Below are 22,077 nucleotides of genomic sequence, written 5' to 3'. Positions count from 1 at the left end.
GCTGGACCGATCCTCTGTGCCATAGTCCCGAGTGGAGTGTAGATCGCAGCTACGGCAAAACCGCGTAGGCGTCCCCCAAGGATGGCCACTGGGACTTTGGACTGGATGGGGAATTTCCATTTGAGGGCCAGCTCTGAACTTGCTGTGGGTTATTGAACAGAACTGCCCTGTGACTGAAGGACATGAAATCATCTTGAAAGTGAAATACAGTTTACCCTTGAACAACAGGGGGTTAGGGGCTGTGCAGTCGAAAATCTGCGTAGAACTTATAGTCTGCCCTCCGTAGCCGCGGTTATACATCATGGATTCAACCAACCACGGATCGTGTCGTGCTACAGTATTTACTACTGAAAAAAATCCATGTATAAGTGGACCGGCAATTCAAACCCACAGTGTGCAAGGGTCAACTGGATTCATGATGTCTGTGAGGTTCTGAGGCTCAGGACCAGCTCTTTGGAATAAGTTTGGGACAACACGCACCTTCCACTGCCCCTTACAGAGAAAGCAAGGCTCAACTGCAAAACAGTTTTATTTGTTAAATTATCAAACGGGATTATCATACAAAACAATAACTATATGGCTAGGCTAAGTGTATAAAGTGCTCAAGTTTCCAGAACATCATATGTGGGTCACTGCAGGTCCACCCCCTCTCCCCACCCCAAACAAGGGGCACAGGACGTGCTTCCTTCCCCATGGTGTGCAGGAAGGTCCCCACGCCGGTTAGGGACACAGCCTGCATGTGGATTCACGGCTCGGCGTGGCCCGAAAGGAGCAGGCTCCTTAGCTCTCCCTGCGTTTCCCCACCAGTGGCCTCCTCAGGATTGAAATACCACTGGCTGGTGGCCTTGGGGCCCTGGGCCTTTTCCCAGGCCTCCTGGTTGATTAAGGCTGCCTCTTTACTCGCCTCGGCAGAGAGTTCCAGAACCTGGGTAAAGCTCCTGTGGAAACAAGACGATGACGAAAGCTCTTCACCCTCTGTGCCCGAGCACCTTCGCAGCTGCCATGTCAGGGGCGGGGGCGGGGGGAGGTTCAGGGTGACCCTCCTCGGGCTCCTGGGAAAGCGGCAGTGAATAAGTTTTTTCTGAACAGAACTCAAACAGGGAAGCCCTGAGAGCAGGACCGGGCAGGTGTGAAAGAAAAGAGTTGTTTACTCGACAACTATTTAGGGAGTATCAACACTTGACAGGAACCATCCTAAGAGCAGGAGGCAGAGCCATGAACGGGGAGCTCCCCCAGCAACCACACAAGATAAACGGCAGTGAGGAGATCAGCACAGAACGAGCGTGCTTCCCCGCTGCCTCCCGTGACCCCGGCCGTCTAGAACACTTTGGCGTGTCTGATTCAGTCCCAGGACACAGAGTGATGAGGGAGATGCCACAGCAGGTGGCGTTTGTCATGAGTACCTTCAAACCTCTCAGGCACCTCGGGAAGTACATCTGGCATCGTAAGGGAGAAGAAGACTAGATTCTTTTTTAGAAGAGGTGGAAGAAAGCCTCATGGTTAGAAATGTCCTGGAGGAGAGAAGGGGACCGGGTGGCTGTCGGGGGCTGGACATGGGCTGAGTGGACCTGGGCACTGGTTACACAAGGGTGCCCGGTAGTGAAAGCCACTGAGCTGTACCGTTACAATCTGTGGCTTTTCTATATGTACTTACACATCAATAAGAAGTTCCTGGGAATTCCCTGGCAGTCCAGTGGTTAGAACTCTGTGCTTTCACTGCCGTGGCCTGGGTTTGATCCCTGGCTGGGGAACTAAGACCTCACGAGCCACACAGAGCGTCAAAAAACTATCTGAGGGCCCCTGAACTGCTGTGTTACCCCAAGGAAGTGATCGCCCCTTCCTATTTTGGCTGCTCAAGAACGAGCACAGGAGTTTTGGTTGGGTTGAAGGCATCTTGCCCATTCCCCTCTCCCTGCCTCGCTGGACCCTCGTACCCTCAGCCCCTGCAAACACCAGAGCTGCCCACCCTCCAGAACACAGCACACCTTCCACAAGGCAGCCGCCAACAGCCCATCTCTGCCCAACGAGGAGATGCGGGGAGAGGGGTACTATCTTTTTTAAAAAATATTTTCTGTAATACCTTTGGAGCTCCAGATCCTTCTTTTGGGTCATTTCCTTGAGTTCCCTCAGCAGGTCCAAGGCCTTCGCGTTTTCTTCTGAGCTGCTGATGCCAAGTTCTCCCAGCAGATGGCATGTGGTCGTCAATTCCCCCTGCAACTTGTCTGGAGGGGAAAAGGCATTGTCAGCCATGGTTTCAAGGTACCCCAAGCAATGGATGCACGAGCTGGCTGGCTGACTGTATTTTTCTCCTTTTGCTGGAATGCTCTCATGTTATGCAGGAATCGTGATGAGCTCGAAGGCAGAAAGGGTCGTGAAGGAAGATATTCGTGCGCTGGTACTGCCTCTGTGCCCCTTTGCCTGAGATCACGGGGCTCTGAGATGGCGGGCCATGTGTGTCTGCCATCTAGGCAGTCATCGGAACATACCTGGAATGGTGCACTGGTGTCCTCAACAGAAGCAGATCCAAAAGACAGAGAAGATCTGGTCTAGGAGTAACTTGAGAACAAACCCATGGTTCCCACTCCCGGTTCCCAGCACGTCTGCCCCCAACGCCCCCCCAGCAGAGAGCCGCCTGCAACAGCGCTGGGTGCCCCCTGCTCTAACAAAGATAGCATCTCTCTGAGTCCAGCACATGTCCCAGCTGTAAATTATAACACTTGAGGAACCTTATAAGTGTTCTTACAAACACATATGTTCTTTGCCAGGGGACTGAACTGTGTCCTCCCAAAAAGACATGTTCAGGCCCAAATCTCAAGTACCTGTGAACGTGACCTAACTGCAAATGAGGTTTTTGTAGATGTGACGGAGTTAGAATGAGGTCATTAGGGAGGGGCCTAATCCAATAACTGGTGTCCTTCTAAGAAAAGGGCAGTTTAGACACAGAGGCGCTCAGAAACAAGGCCATGTGAAGACCGAGGCAGCAGCTCGGCACTGTAGATCAACTACACTGCAATAAAAATTTATAAAAACAAAAGCACCAAAATAAAATAAAGCTTGGTGACTTCCCTGGTGGTCCAGTGGTTAAGAACGCTCCTTCCAATGAAGGGGACGCAGATTCGATCCCTGGATCCCACGTACCGCGGGGCAACTAAGCCCGCACGCCACAGCTACGGAGCACATGAGCCACGACTAGAGAGCTACAACTACAGAGCCCACACACTCTGGAGCCTGCACGTCGCAATGAAGAGCCCACGCGCTGCTACGAAAAGATCCCGCGTGCCACAACTAAGACCCGACGCGGCCAAAAATAAGTAAATAAATATTTTTTTTAAAGCTTAAAAAAAAAAAAAAAGGACAGAGGCAGAGTCTGAAGGAATGCTCCATGAGCCAAGATTGCCAGAACACTAAAAGCCAGGGGATGCATTCTCCCCTAGAGCCTCCAGAAGAAGCCAACCCCAATGACACCTTGATTTCGGACTTCTAGTCCCCTAAACTGGGAGGGAATAAATTTCTGTTGTTTTAGGCCACCTGGTTTGTGGTATTTTGTTACAGAAGCCCTAGGAAACTCAAACAGTCCCCAATCCCAACTCCTGGCAACTATCTAGGGCATTTATCAGAGATGGAGACCAAGAGATATAGACGTGCAGTTGGTTGCCATAATTATAAAATTAGAAACCCGGACACAGATGATGGTTCAACATGGCTCATTTTTCAAGGTCCCGTTTCATACATATACTATTTCACATTGGAAAAGGCTTGATTTTACATCAGTAAAATCAAGCTAAACACGTCCAGGTGCCTCATGAGAACCTTGCTTAGAAATAACCAAACTCTATGTCATATGACCCAGCAATCCCAATCCTGGGCATATATCTGGACAAAACTATAATTCAAAAAGATACATGCACCCTTATCTTCATAGCAGCACTATTTACAATAGCCAAGACATGGAAGCAACCTAAATGCCCATGGACAGATGAATGGATAAAGAAGATGTGGTACCTATATACAATGGAATACTACTCAGCCATAAGAAAGAATGAAATAATGCCATTTGCAGCAACACAGATGGACCTAGGGATTATCATAGTAAGTGCGGTAAGCCGGAAAAAGACAAGTATCATATGACATCACTTATATGTGGAATCTAAAATATGACATAAATGAACTTATCTACGAAACAGAAACAGACTCACAGACACAGAGAACAGACCTGGGGTTGCCAAGGGGCAGCGGGGGGCACGGAGTGGGAGGCTGGGGTTAGCAGATGCAAACTAGTATCTATAGGATGGATAAACAACAAGGACCCACTATATAGCACAGGGAACTATATTCAATATCTTGTGATAAACCATAATGGAAAAGAATACGAAAAAAAGAATGTCTATGTGTATAACTAAGTCACTTTGCTGTATAGCAGAAACTACCACAACATTGTATTGATAAATCAACTATACTTCAGAGAAAGAAAGGGAGGAAGGGAGGGTGGGGTATGGGAGACAGGGAGGGAGAGAGGGGGGAGAGGGAGACAGGGAGGGAGGGAGGGGGAGGGAGGGAGGGAGGGAGGGAGGGAGGGAGGGAGAGGGAGGGAGGGAGGGAGGGGGAGGGAGGGAGAGGGAGGGAGGGAGGGAGGGAGAGGGAGGGAGGCAGGGAGGGAGGGAGGACCAAACTGTAGGGCAGCTGAAAACCTGTTTGGGGAAGATACTTGTTCTAAAGAGAATTTTAGGATAGAGGATGGCACTCTTCACACTTGCCGCCTTCTTCAAGTGAAGTATTAGGTGGGAACGCTATACAGGAAAGGGACCCTCTCAGCTCTGCTTAGAAGGCAGGACAGGGTTGGGGTCGGTGGCCCTGTTGTTCCCCAGCCACCAAAGCACCTTTGTAGAGACTGCAGGCTCCCCAGGACGCCTTTCAGCAGGATGGGAAATCACTGCAGGGGTCCTACAGACTAGGTTCAAATCCCAACACAGTCCTTACTCAGGGCATGACCCCACACAAACCGCAGCCTTGCTGGCCCCCTCCGTCTTCTGCCATTTGATGGGGTACACGCCGTCTACCTGAGAGGAGGCCTATGACCTGACACGAACGGATAAAGGTGCCCAGGACACAGGAGATGCCAGCATGCACTGGGAGGTTCGTCCCACCCCTTGCCGGGCAGTTGCCCCGTTTCCTACCTAAGAAGCACTGCCCGTCTCCGTCCAGGTGGACTGATCTCACGGGCAGTTCATGCCTCGTCGTGTCCAGGGCCGTCGCAAATGTCTTGTATCGTTCCTTAAAGCAGCTGGCTATGGCCTCACAGGGGCTCAGCATCTCGATCTGCAGGCAGAAGGGGAAGGAGCCTGTGGGACGAGGCCCTGCACTCACCTCGCCAGTTTACCAGACGGCACCTGTGAGGTAAGACACAGCACTGTTCTGCCAGGTCTCCCAGAGAAACTTCCAAGGGTGCAGTGGGCTCTCCCCTCACTCCCAGGTGCCCCGAAGATGGCCCGGCCAGTAGCAAGGTGGCCTAGGTCTCCTCCCCAGGAACACGTGTCCGCCTTCCAGAGCACTGAGCTGACATGCCTGCCCCCGACCAAGGCCATGCCCGGCAGCCCCCTTTTCCCTTGTACCTGCCGTCTGGGGGTTGTAAGGATTCATTTGTTTGACTGTCTTTCCTTTCCCTTCTATTATGAGTTCCACGAGGATAGGGACCCTGTTCTCAGCTTGGGGCCGGGCTGCTGGGCACACTCATGTGTACATGCTGGGTGTTACGGGCTGAATTGTGTCCCCACAAATTCCTCTGTTGACATCCCAACCCCCAGCACCTCAGAATGTGACCTGATTTGGAGACTTTACAGAGGTAATTCAGTTAAGGTGGGGTCATTAAGCTGGGCCTTGATCAGTATGACAGGTGTCCTTACAAAAGGGGGAAATGTGGAGACAGACACTCAGAGGGAGAGAGCCAGGTGACGAGACACAGGGAGAACATGCCATCGACAAGCCAAGGAGAGAAGCTGGGACACAGCCTTCTCTCGTGGCCCTCGGAAGGAATCAACCCTGCAGACACCTTGATCTCAGACTTACAGCCTCCAGAACTGAGAGGAAATACATGTCAATTGTTTAAGCCGCCGCGCACTCTGTGGTCCTTTGTTATGGCGGCCCCAGGATACATACTTACTGGGTGAGGAGCCCCATTCCCTGATCGGCCCTTTCTAGGTTCCCACGATTCGTTGTGACCTTCCCTAGCATGGACACTCCCGTCCCAGCACTGACCACACAGCACCAAGCCCAAGTCTCCCACCAGTACCCTGGCCCAAATGGGCAGGTCTGGAGTACATCTGTGTCACTGGGCACAAGTCTTAGGATACAAGTCACCAGAATACATGCCCATATGTATTGAAGGGACAGAGCCCTCTTGCTGGTTGGTTCTGACATTACCGCCTTGTCCTCTGATAAACCGTCACGTAGCAACACCCAGTGGTGTCAAAAGCCGGGCACAGAGTCAGAGCCAGGCGAGGAGCGACGCTCACAATAAAGGCTCCCTCCAACCACCCCACCACCACCCCCGTGGGACAATGCTGCCAGGATGCGCCTCTTGGAGGCTGCAGTCACCCCTGACCTGCGCATCCAGGACGTCTGCCAGCTCCCGCTTCCTCTGACAGAGGAGAAATTGGCGCTTCAGCTCGTGAGCTTTATTCTGGAGCTTCTCCTTCTCTTTGCACATTATTAATAAATTCTTTTCTGCCTCTTCTTCGAATGCAGCAAGACCACTTTCCATCTGGGAAATGCAAAACAAAAGCTCAGGCCAGAGGCGACCTCACCTCCGCGGCTGACAGTGGCCGCCCTTCCACCCACGACACGCGTGCAGGAGGCTCCGTCCTCACCTTCAAGGTCAGCAGAGTCAGGAGTAGTGTTTGGGATTCCATCATTTCCATCGCTTCGGAGAGATCCTTCAGGAGAAGAAAAAGACACTGCTGGTTCCCCGTGAACTGGTATAAAGCCAGCTCTCTTCCCGGGGAGGGGCAGAATCCTAACCTGTCTGTACTTTTTTTCAATCAGTAATTCAACAATTCTAGACTGTGTATCGACTCGTTTCTATTTGCTCATTTAGTCTTTCGAGTCCTCTGTGAAAAGGAAGGTGGTCTGGTCCCTTCCTGCAAGCTGGTCTGTCAAGCATGAGCTGAAGGGCACCCACCAACTTGTTGCCTTGCCAGAACCAGGACTTGGGGTTCCCACCTGGGTGAGACCACAGCCTGGCCGCCCTCCCTGCTGTGAACAGGGCCTGGCCTAGTGCCTTCACTAGCGTGGCACTGGCAAACAAGGCCTCAATCTCATTTTTCACATGATCCTGCATTTGTATCCCCTCCTGTACATGTAGCTGGGGAAACTGAAACTGCAAATCCTCTAAGGATGGGTAAGGTTTTTGTTCTAAAAGGCACAGCTGGCTTGTTTATTCTTGGATTCCCCAGGTTTCGAGGGGCACGTGGCACAGGGCAGATTTAGCCAACCTGCTATAGTGGCTTCCCTCTCATTTCAGAGACTTACTGGGCTCTTTTTCCTCAAGGCAGAAAATGATGATGACTCGGCTTTCTTTGACATTGTTTTTTCTAACTGTGGAGTCTTTCGGACCACACTTTTGTCTAAGATCAAGAAAAGCGTTTTATCCATAATTTGAAAAGATACATGCACCCCAGTGTTCACAGCAGCATTATTTACAATACCCAAGACACGGAAGCAACCTAAATGTCCATCAACAGATGAACAGATAAAGATGATGTGGTATATATACACAACAGAATATTACTCAGCCATATAAAAGAATGAAATAATGCCATTTGCAGCAACATGGATGGACCTAGAGATTATCATACTAAGTGAAATAAGCGAGACAGAGAAAGACAAATATCATGATATCACTTATATGTGGAATCTTAAAAAAAAATGATACAAATGAACTTATACAAAACAGAAACAGACCTACAGACATTGAAAACAAACACTTATGGTTACCAAAGGGGAGGCGGGGATAAATTAGGAGGTTGGGGTTAACATATACACACTAATGTATATAAAATAGATAACCAACAAGGACCTACTGTATAGCACAGGGAACTATACTCAATATTTTGTAATAACCTATAAGGGAAAAGAATCTGAAAAAGAATAGATATATATATGTATAACTGAATCAATTTGCTGTACACCTGAAACTAATACAACATTGTAAATCAACTATGCTTCAATTTTTTAAAAAAAGTGTTTTTAAGGTGAGAAGAGCATATTTTGGGAGCCCTCAGACATGCATTGCAACCCCCAGCTGGGGAAAGGACAGGTACAGCCAATGACTTACCATTAATGGCCGAGAGATCCAGGTCAGGTGGGGCAGTGCCATGCCCTTCCAGCAAGGTAGACTGCAGGTCACCTTTGCCAGTTCCACTGCTGTCTGTGGGCCCAATGAGAATCCCCAGAAGTCAGCACAGTCAGCAAGATACTCTATACTTAAGGCTGGGAGCAGCTAACTTTTCTGTACAATATCACCTGCTTCCAAAAACTCAGTTTCTTACGAGGGAGCAGTAGAGAAGGCTGAAAAACCTTTGGAAATTCCCACCCATCAACTTGAATATATTTTAAAGTAGAACTAGAAAAGAGATGCAGTCTTTATAACTGAAAGATACAAATAAGACTTTCTGCTTAGTTTAAGTACAAGATGCTGTGTACGAATGAACTTATTTACAAAACAGAAACAGACCCAGAGACATAGAAAACAAATTTATGGTTACCAAAGGGGAAGGGGGGGAAAAATTAGGAGTTTGGGATTAACATATACACACCACTATGTATAAAACAGATAAACAAGGACCTACTGTATAGCATAGGGAACTCTACTCAATGTTTTGTAATAACCCATAAGGGAAAAGAATCTGAAAAATATATGTGTGTGTGTGTGTGTGTGTGTGTGTGTGTGTGTGTGTGTGTGTAAAATATATATATATGTATGTATAACTGAACCACTCTGTTGTATACCTGAAACTAACACAACACTGTAAATCAACTATACTTCAAATAAAAAATAAAAAAATAAAAGATTCTGTGTTCAGGGTATAAGAATCTAATAACACATGATATACTTGTTCTGCCCTCTGCTCTTTTTTTTTTTTTTTGCAGTACGCGGGCCTCTCCCGCCTGTGGGCTCTGGACGCGCAGGCCCAGCGGCCATGGCTCACGGGCCCAGCCGCTCCGCGGCATGTGGGATCCTCCCGGACCAGGGCACGAACCCGCGTCCCCTGCATCGGCAGGCGGATTCTCAATCACTGCGCCACCAGGGAAGTCCTGAGAACCCTGATTTTTAAATGTGGCAGGCCCAGTTTTTGACCCCTCTGGCCATGCCAGCTTTCCCAGCTTCACACATGGCCTTCAACCCAACTGCATGAGAAAAGACTAGAAGGCCGGCTCCAGCTCCATGTGCTTGCTTCTCAATCGTGCCTGGGTCAAGGAACAGCACAATTTCTGACAAACATCCAAGCCAAGATCAGCGAGCTCTAGCATGCAGGCCAGATCCGGCCCACTTCCTGTGTTTGTAAATAACTGGGACACAGACACGCCCATTTGCGTACACACTGTCTGTGGCTGTTTTCACGCTGCGATAAGGCAGAGTTAAGTTTCTATGACAGAGATCCCCTGGCCTGCGAAGCCTAAAATATTAACCACTGGCTCAGAAAAGTTTTGCTGACCCTTGATCTGAACAATAAAGCAGGAAATCTAACCTGTAAAAGAACATACTTAGTATTCCACTATGGGACGCAAAGCTGTCACCATTCTGAATGAGGGTTTGCAGGCCGAGAAACAATTTTGCTTTCTGTGACTCGCTCTTATGCAAAAGAAGAGCTGCCCACCACTGCTGGTGAAGCAGGCAGCGGAGGAGTTGGGTGAAGTACTACTCTGGAGAGGAGCCTTCCCAGACTTCTAGAATGAGCACACTGACTAGGACTGAAGAGCAAATATACCAACAGAGGTGGTCTGAGTGGTAGATCATAAGTGAGTTTCCGCCCTTCTGGGCTACATTCTCCAATTTTGTTTAATAACAAACGCATATCATGTCTACAACCAGAAAAACTGAAAGTTTTTCATATCACTTTGGTGAAAGCTTCTAGTAGAAGGGGTATGGGGAGACCATTATGAGGAAGACCCACCCAAGGTAGTGAGAGGCAGGAAAATGAGGTCTCATACCCGCTCTGAAAGTCCTGCTCTCAGAGCTCTGGTGGGGAAACAGTCACATGATCAAGGAACTGGTGCCCCAAGGGAGCACCATGATGGCAATGTGGCTCTTCTCTGGGGTCATATAGAAAGGAAATGACTCCCCCCCATTCCCTGCCAACCCCCTTCAGATCTTCATATGCCCCAAATCTGTCTTTATGCTGAAACTCTCTGCCAAGCTCCTTTTCCTCATACTTTCCAGAAAGGAAAGGGCGTCTTAAACTTGCATACTTAAAAACAAAACTCACCACCACGTTCATCACTTCCTAAGTCTCAGTGCTGTTTCACCCTCCTTCCATCTTTACGTACCTTTGCTCTTCTGGAGTGGGTTGGGTTTTCTTCCACCTTCAGGCATCTTCCCACTGGCCTTTAATGCATCTGCTGCAGGAGGCTGTTAGGGGAATATATGACATTCAGGGGACAAGACACTTTCCTTCCACGAGAAGGGGCCCCTCTGCAGTTTGCAAGGTCTGCATCTGCTCTTACCTTGAGACAAGGGATAGATTCAAGGAGTCCTGACATTTAAGTGCATACATATGGGATGAACTAATTTTGTCAGAAGGATACCCTCACATGCGTAGAACATAGGAAACCACCAAAATGTTTGCTGGTGATGATCTCTGACGTGGCAGATTACAGATGACTGATTTTCTGCATAATTTTTAGTACTGGCCAGTTTAGGAAAGAGAACATATTACTTCGGTTGTCAGAAAAAACAAAGCTTTTGGACAGGTATTAATCTTCAAAACTTATTAAAAAAGCAAGCAGTGCATGGAACTAGCAAGCCATTATAACAATATAAAAGCAAAAAGAGGGAATTCCCTAGTGGTCCAGTAGTTAGGACTCGGCACTTTCACTGCCAAGGCCCAGGTTCAATCCCCAGTCAGCAAACTATGATCCCACCACAAGCCACGTGGCGCGGCCAAAAAGTAAAATTGAAAAAAGCAAAAAAAAGACCTTATAAAGAGTGAAAATATTTTGATGTACAGACACCACTCCTATTCAACCTCCCATTGGAAGTCTAGGAATAAGAAATAAAAGGCAAACAGGTTACAAAAGAAGAAATAAAACTCTCTTCTTGCAGACATGACTCTTCACATAGAAAATCTCAAAACATACTAAAAAACACTACTAAAACTAACATGTTTAGCAAGGTTGCAGGATACAGGGTCAATATAAAAAGATATTTCTAGCAATGAACAACTTTGGAAATTGAAATTAAAAGACAGCACCATGGGACTTCCCTGGTAGTCCAGTGGATAAGACTCTGAGCTCCCAATGCACGGGACCCAGGTTCGATCCCTGGTCGGGGAACTAGATCCCACACACGTGCCTCAACTAAGAGTTCACATGCCACAACTAAGAGTTCGCATGCCGCACCTAAGGAGTCTGCATGCCACAAGTAAGAAATCTGCACACCGCAACTAAAAGTCCACATGCCACAACTAAAGATCCCACGTGCCACACGAAGATCCTGCATGCCGCAACTAGGACCTGGAGCAGCCTAAATAAATAAATATTAAAAAAAAAAAAGACAGTACCATGTAAAAGTTCTGAGCAAAGAAAAAAATTTTGTAACTCTGTGCGGTGACGGATGTTAACTAGACTTACTGTGATGATCATTTTGCAATATTTGCAAAGATTGAATCATTATGTTGTACCTCTAAAACTAGTATTGGGACTTCCCTGGTGGTATAGTGGTTAAGAATCCACCTGCCAATGCAGGGGACATGGGTTTGATCCCTGGTCTGGGAAGATCCCGCATGCTGCAGAGCAACTAAGCCCATGCGCCACAACTACTGAGCCTGTGCTTTAGAGCCCGTGAGCCACAACTACTGAAGCCCGAGTGCCTAGAGCCAGTGCTCGGTAACAAGAGAAGCCACCGCAATGAGAAGCTCAAGCACGACATCGGAGTGTAGCCCACACTCCCCACAACTAGAGAAAGCCTGCACACAGCAACGAAAACCCAATGCAGCCAAAATTAAAAAATAAATAAATAAAATTAAAACTAATATAATGTTATATGTGAATTATTTCTAAACAAACAAATAAAATTTCTTCAAGAAAGAAAGAAAGAAAAGACAAGATAGTACCTTGCATAATAGCACGAAAAACACACCAAATACGTAGGTGTAAACCTAAGCAAACATGGGGAAGGTCTGTATGCTGGAAATTACAAAAACACTGATGAAAAAAATCTAAGACCAAATAAAGGGAGAGGTATACCATGTTCATGGATTGAAAGACTTGGGTGTTTTTAGGATGTTATTCTCCCTGAGCTAATGCATAGATTCAATACAATTAAAATCCCCGAAGTTTTGGTAGGAAATGGCAAGCTAAGGCTAAAATTCATATGGAAAGGCAAAGGAACTAGAAGAGTCAGTTTTGGAAAAGAACAGAGTGGGAAAATTCACACAACCCAATTTTAAGACTTACTATAATACAAAGCTAAAGTAACCTGGGCAGTATGGAAATGGACTAAAGATAGACATGTAGAACAATGGAAAAGAATAGAGTCCAGAAATGATGCATACATATATAGTCAATTGCTTTCCAACAGAGGTGATGAGACAATACAACAGGGAAAGGAAAGTCATTTCAACAAATGGTGTTGGAACAAGAGGACATCCATACACTTAAAAACGAACTTTAATTCCATCATCACACCAGATACAAAAATTAATTCAAAATGGACCACAGACCTAAACTCATATAGAAGAGAACATGGAAGAAAATCTTTATGGTCTTGGGTAAGGCAAAGATTTCTTAGAGAAGAAACCAAAAGCACATTTCATAAAAGCAGAAATCGATAAATTGGACCTCATCAAAATCGAGAACTTCTGCTCCTCACCAGACACTTAAGAGAATGGAAAGCCAAGCCACACACTGGGAGAAAATATTTGCAAATCACCATAAAGAGTTGGTATCTGAGATATTGAAAGAGCCCTCAAAACTCAATAATGAGAAAACAAACAACCTCATTTTTTTTTAATGTGCAAAAGATTTGAAAGGACACATCACCAAAGATATAGGACTGGCCAATAAGCACATGAAAAGATGCTCAATATCATTAGTTGTTATGGAAATTCAGTTTAAAGCCACAATGAGATACCACTTCATACCCACTAGAATGGTTTCAGTCCTAAAGTACTGACTCTCCTCTGTGGCTCATAGGAATGTAAAAAGTGGCAGCCACTTTGGATACCAGCTGGGCAGTTACTAACAAAGTCAAACAGACATTTACCCTACAATTCCCCTCCTGGGAGAAATGAAAACACATCCACACAGAATTCTGCACAGGAATGTTTAAGGTGGCTTTATTCATAATTGCCAAAATCGGGAAACAAACCAGATGTCCTTTGCCAGGGAGTGGCTGTGCACACTGTGGTCCATCCGTACAGTGGAATATTCTTCAGCCATCAGAAGGAACTAGCACTAACTGTAAAAGGCAACGACAGGGAGGGAGGGACCTTTATATGAAAGCAACCAGACTGCAAGAGTCTGCATCCTGGGTGGCACCTTTAAGTGAGCCTACTGCAAAGGCAAAGCTACAGGGACAGAAAACACATCATGGTTGCCTGGGGTGGGGAGGGGCTGGTTCCATGGGAGCACAAGGGGACTTTGTGGGGGGGGGGGGGCGGTGGTGACAGAGTGTTCTCTATCTTGACTGTGGTGGGTCTGTGACTGGATGTGTTTTTCAAAACTCAGAGAACTGTAGGCTGAAGAGTGACACTTCCTCTATGTAAATTACACCTTAATTTAAAAGATGAAAAAAAAAAAGAAAACGGAGAAGCTCTTAAAGATCTAAAATACTAGAACATGCAAACACATGGGGGTACTGTAACCAAGTTTGCCAGGCAACGTTAACATTATGAAGTGTGCACTAGTATTCTCTGTTGAAAATCATTTCAATACTGTAAACCACAGACTCTGGGTAAGGATGTGTCAATGTAGGTTCATCGATTGTAAATATGCCCCACTCTGCTGCGGGATGTTGACAACAGCGAAGCTACGCATGTGAGGGGGCGGACAGGGGTGTGTATGAGAAATCTCTGTACTTTCCACTCAATTTTGCTTTGAACCTAAAACTGCTCTAAAAAAATTAAGTCCATTAAAAAATAAATCACTCCAAGAAGCATATCAGTTTGCATAAAGGTATCCTTTTTCTTCAAGCCAAATCTTAAGCCACATTAACCTGCCATTCACCCTACCAGAGTAAAAGAAAGGCAGCAGAAATTAATATTTAACTAAACTTTATCATAAACAAAGATTTGGAAAATGGAATAACACAACCTTCACCACACTACCCGTGCATACACACTGAAACAAAATATGTCATTGGGTAATCTAATGATTATTTTCATTAAACATCACACAAAACAGGTTCCCAAGTTGTTAAGTGTTTCAGGCCATCATTTTCAATGGTTTCATGGTTTTTGTGGTGTGGCTAGTTCACTGAACTCTTCCTGTAACACTGGGTGATTCAGCCATGTCTTTTTTCCCCTTAAACCCTTTCTCTAAAACCCTACGGGTATTTTTTACAATACCAACCAAGGCTGGGTAACCACGTGCCAGGCATTAGACAGAACTGTTTCAGGACAGAATCCAGAAAGGAATTACCGGGTTGAGAGACAGGAATAATTTTATGATTCACCAGAGATCATGGCTTTGCAAAAGAGATTCTCAAAGTGATCAGCCACCCAAGACAGAGATCCCTGCCTTGGCACGAAGGGCATGACAGCCCCAAAGGCAACTGGACCAAGTCCCCAAAATGCTTCTTTCAGGACCAGGCTGTGCCTGACTTGTCTCAGAATTCCAAGTTCGTCAGAACTCTGTTCAGAACTGTTTCAAACGTACATTGTATGTTACCTTTTTGGTGGTTTTCTTCTCATACTGCAAGTACCGGGACTCAACCACTCTTCCACCTGTGGGGGACACACTGTTGGTTTATAATAAAACTATGACATGGACTGTGAGGACCCACCATGCACCTAGGATGCCCGCCCCGCACCCCGAGGGCCGGGTGCTATCAGCCCTCCCCGCTCAGCCTCAAGCATGTATGGGACACCTACTGTATGCAAGAACATATATGGAGGGAGTTCCTTGGTGGTGCAGCGGTTAAGAATCCGCCTACCAATGCAGGGGACACAGGTTCGAGCCCTCGTCTGGGAAGATCCCACATGCCGCGGAGCAACTAAGCCCATGCGCCACAACTACTGAGCCTGTGCTCTAGAGCCCACGAGCCACAACTACTGAGCCCTCGTGCCACAACTACTGAAGCCCGCACACCTAGAGCCCGTGCTCCACAACAAGAGAAGCCACCGCAATGAGAAGCCCATGCACTGCAACGAAGAGTAGCCCCTGCTCGCCACAACTAGAGAAAGCCCACGCACAGCAACAAAGACCCAGCACAGCCAAAAATAAATTAAAATAAGTAAATAATAAATTCTCTTTTAAAAGCTTTTTTAAAAGAACATATATGGAACACCTACTGTATGCAAGAACATTTATAGGATACCTGCTGTATACAAGCACCCGGGCTAGAAGCGGAGACACAGAGACCCACAGGAGCTATGATCAAGGAAGATCAGGAATATGTGCCAAAGTTCAAAACAGAAAGTGGACTCAGGGGCAGGGCAGGGAAAGGAAGAAAGATCTTCCAAAGATGGCCACCTGCTCTCCTCCTCTTCCCTCCCCAACTCACTCCCTGTGGTCATGACCCCAACTGCCCTTCCCCCACAAGCCCATCTATGACCCACTCATGGTACGGCCTTTCACATCCCCCACCCCCCTCACCTAGCTCAGGACCACTCTCCTGAGACACACTAGGCACTGACGCTCTTCTCGGACACGGCTGTATCCCTTGGTGACAGCGCAGCCCCAGGTGCCCTTCCATCCTGATCCTGGGGCGCTGAAGGTGTGTGAAGGAGACACATGTGTCCCCCCAACCTCCAGGGGCTCTCGCTGCAGTCCCTGTGATCATCCACAGTCCTCTGTTCTGATCCCCCACCCCCTCTCCCAGACCCTCCTGCCCACTTCCTACACCGGGCCATCCCTCTGGTCAGCTGGTAACCTGTTTCCTACTTCATTGGGAAGACAAAAGCAGCCCCAGGAGATCCTCCCACCTGGGCATCTAGCTGCCTCCCAACCTCAGGGCCATATCCTGGGACCCCCATGTGGAGCGACCTCTGTGCTTTGGGGTAAAACCAACCCCCCAACTCTGGGTGCTAGAGCCCAGCCCTCACTCCGTCAGGAAACTGCCCTAGCAACCCCTCTCCCCCTGCCCCACCCTGTATCACCCCACTTCCTCTCTCCAATGGTCACACTGTTCATCCCCCCTCCCCTCCCCCACTTCTCTGCTCCCCTTTGCCATGGCGGATCCTCTTCTTCTCCTCTCTCCTTCCCTTGAATCCCCCCGCACCCCAGCCTGGCTCTCACAGTCACCACGGCACCAAAGAAACTCCTTTCATCCAGACCACAGAGATCTCCCTGCTCTGATGCCCACCCGCCCCTTCTCAGCCCTCGTTCTGAGCCAGCGGCAGTGCTGCACACAGTGCTCACTTGTACCCTCCTTTTTTTTTTTTTTTTAAATTTATTTTATTTATTTATTTTTGGCTGCACTGGGTCTTCGTCGCTGCATGCGGGCTTTCTCTAGTTGCGGCGCGCGGGGGCCACTCCTCGCTGCGGTGCGCGGGCTTCTCATTGCAGTGGCTTCTCCTGTTGTGGAGCACAGGCTCTAGGCACACGGGCTCAGTAGTTGTGGGTCGCGGGCTCTAGAGCGCAGGCTCAGTAGTTGTGGCGCACGGGCTTAGTTGCTCTGTGGCATGTGGGCTCTTCCCGGACCAGGGCTTGAATCCGTGTCGACTGCATTGGCAGGTGGATTCTCAACCACTGCCCCCAGGGAAGCCCTGCACCCTCCCTCTTGAGACACTCTGTCCTCCAGGCTGACTGGCTCTCTGGCAGCTGCAGCAGGCTGTCTTCCGGGTCCATTAGCTGGTGAAGGGTGAGTGCCTCCAGACACCTTGCAGGTCCCGTGTCACCTGTTCCTCCAACCAGCGGGCACATGCCACCCCTGCCACCTTCACGACTCTGCTCGGCCCAGCCCCTCCCTTAGGCCAGAAGCTACCCCCATCCTGCTGTTTTATCCTCAGCAACTGTCACTGTCCAATACGCTGTGTCTCCTTACGTCTCCTGACTCACCGCCTGTGTCCGGGGTGGCAAGCCCCCCGAGGGGAGGGATTCTTGTCTGTCTTGCTTGCTGCCACGTTCCACCACCTCGTAGGGAGGAGGTGCTCAGCAATGTGTCAAATGCACGAGTCTGCACTTTTCCTAGGTGCCCCCAGAGCTCAGGGGTCTCCCTTTTTACTAGAGAGAGTGATGTGGTCAGTGTCACCTGCCTTGACAGTTCAGTCCCAAGACTGGGATTTCAACCATATTACCTTCATGCCCGGATTTGCATCTTTCTTTAGATGGGGGTTGCAGCCACAAGCTTGAGTGGAAAAGAGGTACAACCACAGTTAACAGGCTGCCTGGAGCTGGACACGGAGGTGTTGGTTGCCCCGGGCGTGCCCCAGGCAGGGATGAGCCGTGCCTGCAGGGCAAGTGGCTCAGACATTCAGGCAGGAGGCACCTGAGGGTTGAGGCCAGGACCAGGCGGGGTCCAGGGGAGAGAATCGAGCCCCACCTAGGGTCTGCCACTGGATGTCCAGTGAAGGATTGGGGCGAAGGACACCCCCAGTTCCAAGAGTGGGGAGACCATCCTGCATTGGGTCTTTCTAATACCATCAGCAAAGGGTAGGAAGGAGGCTCTGGGTTCCTTGCACAGTTGAAAAGCAGTTTCAAGTTTCTGGAAAACTAGAAGGCACCTGTTTGTTTTCAACAGTGGTGGATTTTCCACAGAAGCAATGTTACAATGAAGGATATAATTTGCATCCAAGAACTAGACCCTGTGTAAATATAACAGATGTTACAGACCAGATCATCCAGCGATGCTGTGATGCTATAACATATAAACCTCCAGTCATTTGGAACTGGAATTCTGCTCCAAGTTCTGAGACCTGCACTAGTGCACAGGCATAAAAGAATACTTCATCATTAACAGAGGCTTGAGATCCAACGTGGGAGATCCTTGGGTCTACAGCCCCAAACTGGGCACTGCCAAGAGTCAAGGGGGGCTGTTGACAGTGACCCCGGACGCACAGGTAGACATCGGATGTATGGGCACCCCCAAGGGTCTGACGCGCTTACTGAGAAGAAACAGACTTTGATGTTTCCTAACGAATTCAGCTCACACTCTCCTCACCCACACTTCCAAGTGATGAGCCCTGGGTACAACCCGTGACACCCATGGCCGGAAGGGCCCACTGCCCTAGATGACCCCCACCAGGTCCTGCCACACCCCTGGCTGCAGGGCTGGGTAACCAGAGTTGGGGTCCCCAAAGGTGTGACTAGAAGGAGGTAAAGCCCCAGCTCCCCTGCTCTGGTCTGTTTTTATCTTCTCCAAAAGCACTTACTGGGGGGGGAAAGAAAAAATCACTTTTTATTCCAGTGGGTTCCATTTCAAAAGGTAGATTCCAATTTTACTCACCTTGTATTCTTCTTCCTCTCGTCTTAGCACCGCTAGGAGTACTGGGACCCCCTGCAGAAGGCTTCCTAAAAGAGGAAAACGGGGGTCTTGTTAATGCAGGTTGGATAGAAAGCTCAGGGAAGCCAGCCAGGAACCTGGGCTTCCTCGGGACAGCCCAGTCCCAGCACCCACCACCCATGCCCATCTCTGCGAGGTGGGGCCACCTCCATGGCAGGAGGAAAACAGAGCCCCAGCCCCGTCACCTGGGGACAACACCTACGTGAGGAGAGCGAGCATTTTTGCCGAACTTCAAAGGTCTCGATCTCATTAATTCGTTGGGCGTTTGTGTGTCAGCTGTATACCACTGAGGATACGAGGTGAACGCAGACAAAGCTCCTTCCCTGAGAGGGATGACCAGCATTTTCCCATCAGGCAAAGCGTGAAGAGCGAGCACTCCAGACAGGTAAAGGCGTGGGGATTGGGGGTGAGTGACAAAGAACCATTTGCTCAGGCACATGAGGAAGGATATTCCCAGACAGGGATCACCAAGACCAAGGGCACAGGCACAGAGCAGAATGATGCGGAAGTTGGAACTGATCAGCCCTATGGCTTAGCTGGAGAAGACTGAATTTGAGGAGGGGGTGCGGGATGATACAAACATTCAGTCTCTCACAGCCTGGCAGACAGGAGGCACTTGATAAATATTTGTCAGACAAATAACCCAGGGGTGCTCACTTGAGGGCAATTCTGACCCTTAGGAGACATTTGGCGATGTGTGAAGACACCTGTGATTGTCACAACAGAGGGGGCTGCTATCGGCTCAGTGGGTAGAGACCAGGGATGCTGCTCAACACCCTGCAAGGCACAGGACGGCCCCCATCACAGAGATGATCGCACCCCAGATGTCAACACTGTCAAGGTTGGGGGACCCCTGGCATGGTGAAAGAGTGATCGGGAGCGTGGGACGGACGTCTGCTGCAAAACTCCTGTCAAGAAATAACGAACCCTGGGGCTTCCCTGGTAGTGCAGTGGTTGGGAATCTGCCTGCCAATGCAAGGGACATGGACGGGTTCGAGCCCTGGTCCAGGAAGATCCCACATGTCGCGGGGCAATGAAGCCCGTGCACCACAACTAACTAAGCCTGCGCTCTAGAGCCCGTGAGCCACAACTACTGAAGCCCGCGCGCCTACAGTCCGTGCTCCGCAACAAGAGAAGCCACTGCAGTGAGAAGCCTGTGCACGGCAATGCAATGAAGAGTAGCCCCTGCTCACCTCAACGAGAGAAAGCCTGCGCACAGCCACGAAGACCCAATGCAGCCAAAAATAAATAAAAAAGAAATAATGACCCTGAATATTATTAAGTCCTAAAAAGGAATGAAGTACTGATAATGCTGAAACGAATTAATCTCAAAAATGTTATCCTGAGTCAAACAAGCCAGGCACTAAGGCCACGTGGTGTATGATTCCATGGATATGAAATGTCCAGAACAGGCAAATCCACAGAGACAGAAAGCAGACTGGTGGTTACCAGGAGCAGACTGAGGAGCATGAAGGATGGGGGGGGACTGCAAATGGACACAGGGTTTCCTTCTGGGCTGATGAAAATGTTCTAGAACTAGGTAGAGGTGGTGATTACACAACGTTGTGAATGTCTTAATGCCATCGAATTGCTCGCTTTATAACGGTTCATTTGACGTGATGTGCATTTTGCCTCAATTTAAAAAAAGAATGAAGCCTGACATGATAGAGAAGAGGGTCCCATGAAGTAGGAATCACTGACTAGTCAGCCGGTGGGTATGGGAGAGTCGGGGATGCCTCCAGGTGTCCAGTCTGGGCGAGCGGGATGCCAGGCAGGGGTCTGGGTGCTGTAAATCCTGCTGTTGTCACAAGATGGGCTCCACTGGAGACAGCAGTGGTGGTCCCCTTGCTCAGCTCACTGCAGCCATCTTCTGTGTAGTGGGCTCTGGGGACTCCAACGTGAGACCCAGGCCATGCTGGGGGGCACCTCCAAGCCACAGTGGGGAGAGGCAACTTAACAAATGCTGGCTGGGTGCCAGCTGCTCTACTCCCTCATGGAATCCTCCCCACCCTACAAATACCTGACTGTTAGCCTGCTTTTATCTTTGTTTTCCAGACAAGGACCCAAGGTTTATACAGAGCACCCCTGGGGAGTCTCAGAGCTGGAAACAGACAGAGCAAGGATTCCCTCTGGGGTCTGAGCCAGGGCTCTGGAGCCAAACCAAATGGACTAAGGCCAAACCTGCAGGGACACGGGGTGGGGGAGGGGTGTCACTACATATATTCCAGCCTCAAGTACTTCCCCTGAACCTCGGAGAGGCTAACGTCAATCTCACAGTTAGGTCAAGGGGCTGTGGAGTAAACAAGTGATTTCAGATGGCCCACTAAATTTTAATTCGCACAGGCACAATAAACATCGGCAGAAAGAACAAAGCCCAGGAATCACGCCCGGCACCAGGTCATTGTTCGAAGTCTCCCTTGGGCAAATGACCTTCCCTCCCTAAGCCTCCATCATCTCCTTTGTAAATGGGGAGAATAGAAAAAAGCGTGTGGGAGAATGAAAGGAGATACTTCAGTGGTCCAGCAGTTATCCACTACAAAGCGGTAATCTTAATAGCGACGGATCACACTTAGGGGCCAGACACTATTCTAAACGCTCTTAAGCCTCACACTAGGCCTACAAAACTGAACGGCGGCGTCAACAGTCCGGTTTCGCGACGGAGGAAAGCGAGGCACAGAGAAGTTAAGCCACTCGCCTGACATCGCCCCGGATCGAAACGGCTGACCAGGGACCCGAACTCGCCCTAAGGTCCTGAGCCCAAGCTCCCGAGCATGCGCAAGGCCGCATCCCACCTCCCAGAACTTGCGCATCCTCGGTGGCTCTTGGAGGAGTCAGATCCGGACTCACCCCAAGGACCCTCCCTCCCCAACTCTGCTGCCCCTCTGTCCCCAGCCCTCGACCAGGGCCCTCCAGTTGGCACCCATAAATCCAGACCCACGGTGCCTCGACTCACCCAGCACCACGCCCCGAGGTATCCGCCATTTTCCCGCCTTCAACTCAAAGGCCGGCTCTTCAAGTCGAACCCCCCCCTCCCCCGCCCCGACCAGGCCATATTGCGAAGCTACAAGAGGGGTGGCCTCGGGCCGTGTAGAGCGTGGCTGTGGGCAGAGAGGGCGCCTCCTGCTCGCGCGTCTCTCTGTCCTCCCCTCACACTTGGTTTCGCCCAGCAGCGGCAGGGGGCGGTGACGGGGCCGGGTCGG

The 22,077-nt window shown here is 49.2% G+C and overlaps 1 protein-coding gene across 2 annotated transcripts; it reads right to left on the bottom strand.

The window, feature by feature from the left end:
* Window positions 1-511: 511 nt before the first annotated feature.
* Window positions 512-22,038, bottom strand: HAUS8 (HAUS augmin like complex subunit 8). 2 transcript variants are annotated; one of them, XM_032628571.1, is made up of 11 exons: window positions 21,831-22,038; window positions 18,821-18,885; window positions 15,103-15,158; window positions 10,543-10,624; window positions 8,330-8,422; window positions 7,525-7,619; window positions 6,864-6,929; window positions 6,599-6,757; window positions 5,175-5,316; window positions 2,081-2,222; window positions 512-938 (listed from the first exon to the last, which is right to left on the bottom strand). In XM_032628571.1, the coding sequence occupies exons 1-11, from the start codon at window positions 21,857-21,859 to the stop codon at window positions 746-748; spliced, it is 1,122 nt and encodes a 373-aa protein (XP_032484462.1). In that variant the 5' UTR covers window positions 21,860-22,038; the 3' UTR covers window positions 512-745. The 2 variants fall into 2 exon arrangements, with proteins under 2 accessions (XP_032484462.1, XP_032484461.1); XM_032628570.1 differs by having other exon boundaries at window positions 15,091-15,158; window positions 21,831-21,905.
* Between the last annotated feature and the right edge of the window lie 39 nt (window positions 22,039-22,077).

This window comes from Phocoena sinus, chromosome 3 (assembly GCF_008692025.1).
Source record: "Phocoena sinus isolate mPhoSin1 chromosome 3, mPhoSin1.pri, whole genome shotgun sequence".
Taxonomy (NCBI): domain Eukaryota; kingdom Metazoa; phylum Chordata; class Mammalia; order Artiodactyla; family Phocoenidae; genus Phocoena; species Phocoena sinus.
Note: the sequence above shows the minus strand (reverse complement) of the source record. Positions and strands in the feature narration are given on the sequence as shown.

Coding starts and splice junctions, on each gene's coding strand:
- HAUS8 (XM_032628570.1), bottom strand. CDS start 21,859: ATGGCGGATACCTCGGGGCGTGGTGCTGG. Junction 5,317..6,598: donor CAGACGTCCTGGATGCGCAG/GTCAGGGGTGAC, acceptor TTCTGCCTGCAG/ATCGAGATGCTGAGCCCCTG. Junction 2,223..5,174: donor AGACGGGCAGTGCTTCTTAG/GTAGGAAACGGG, acceptor TTTCCCCTCCAG/ACAAGTTGCAGGGGGAATTG.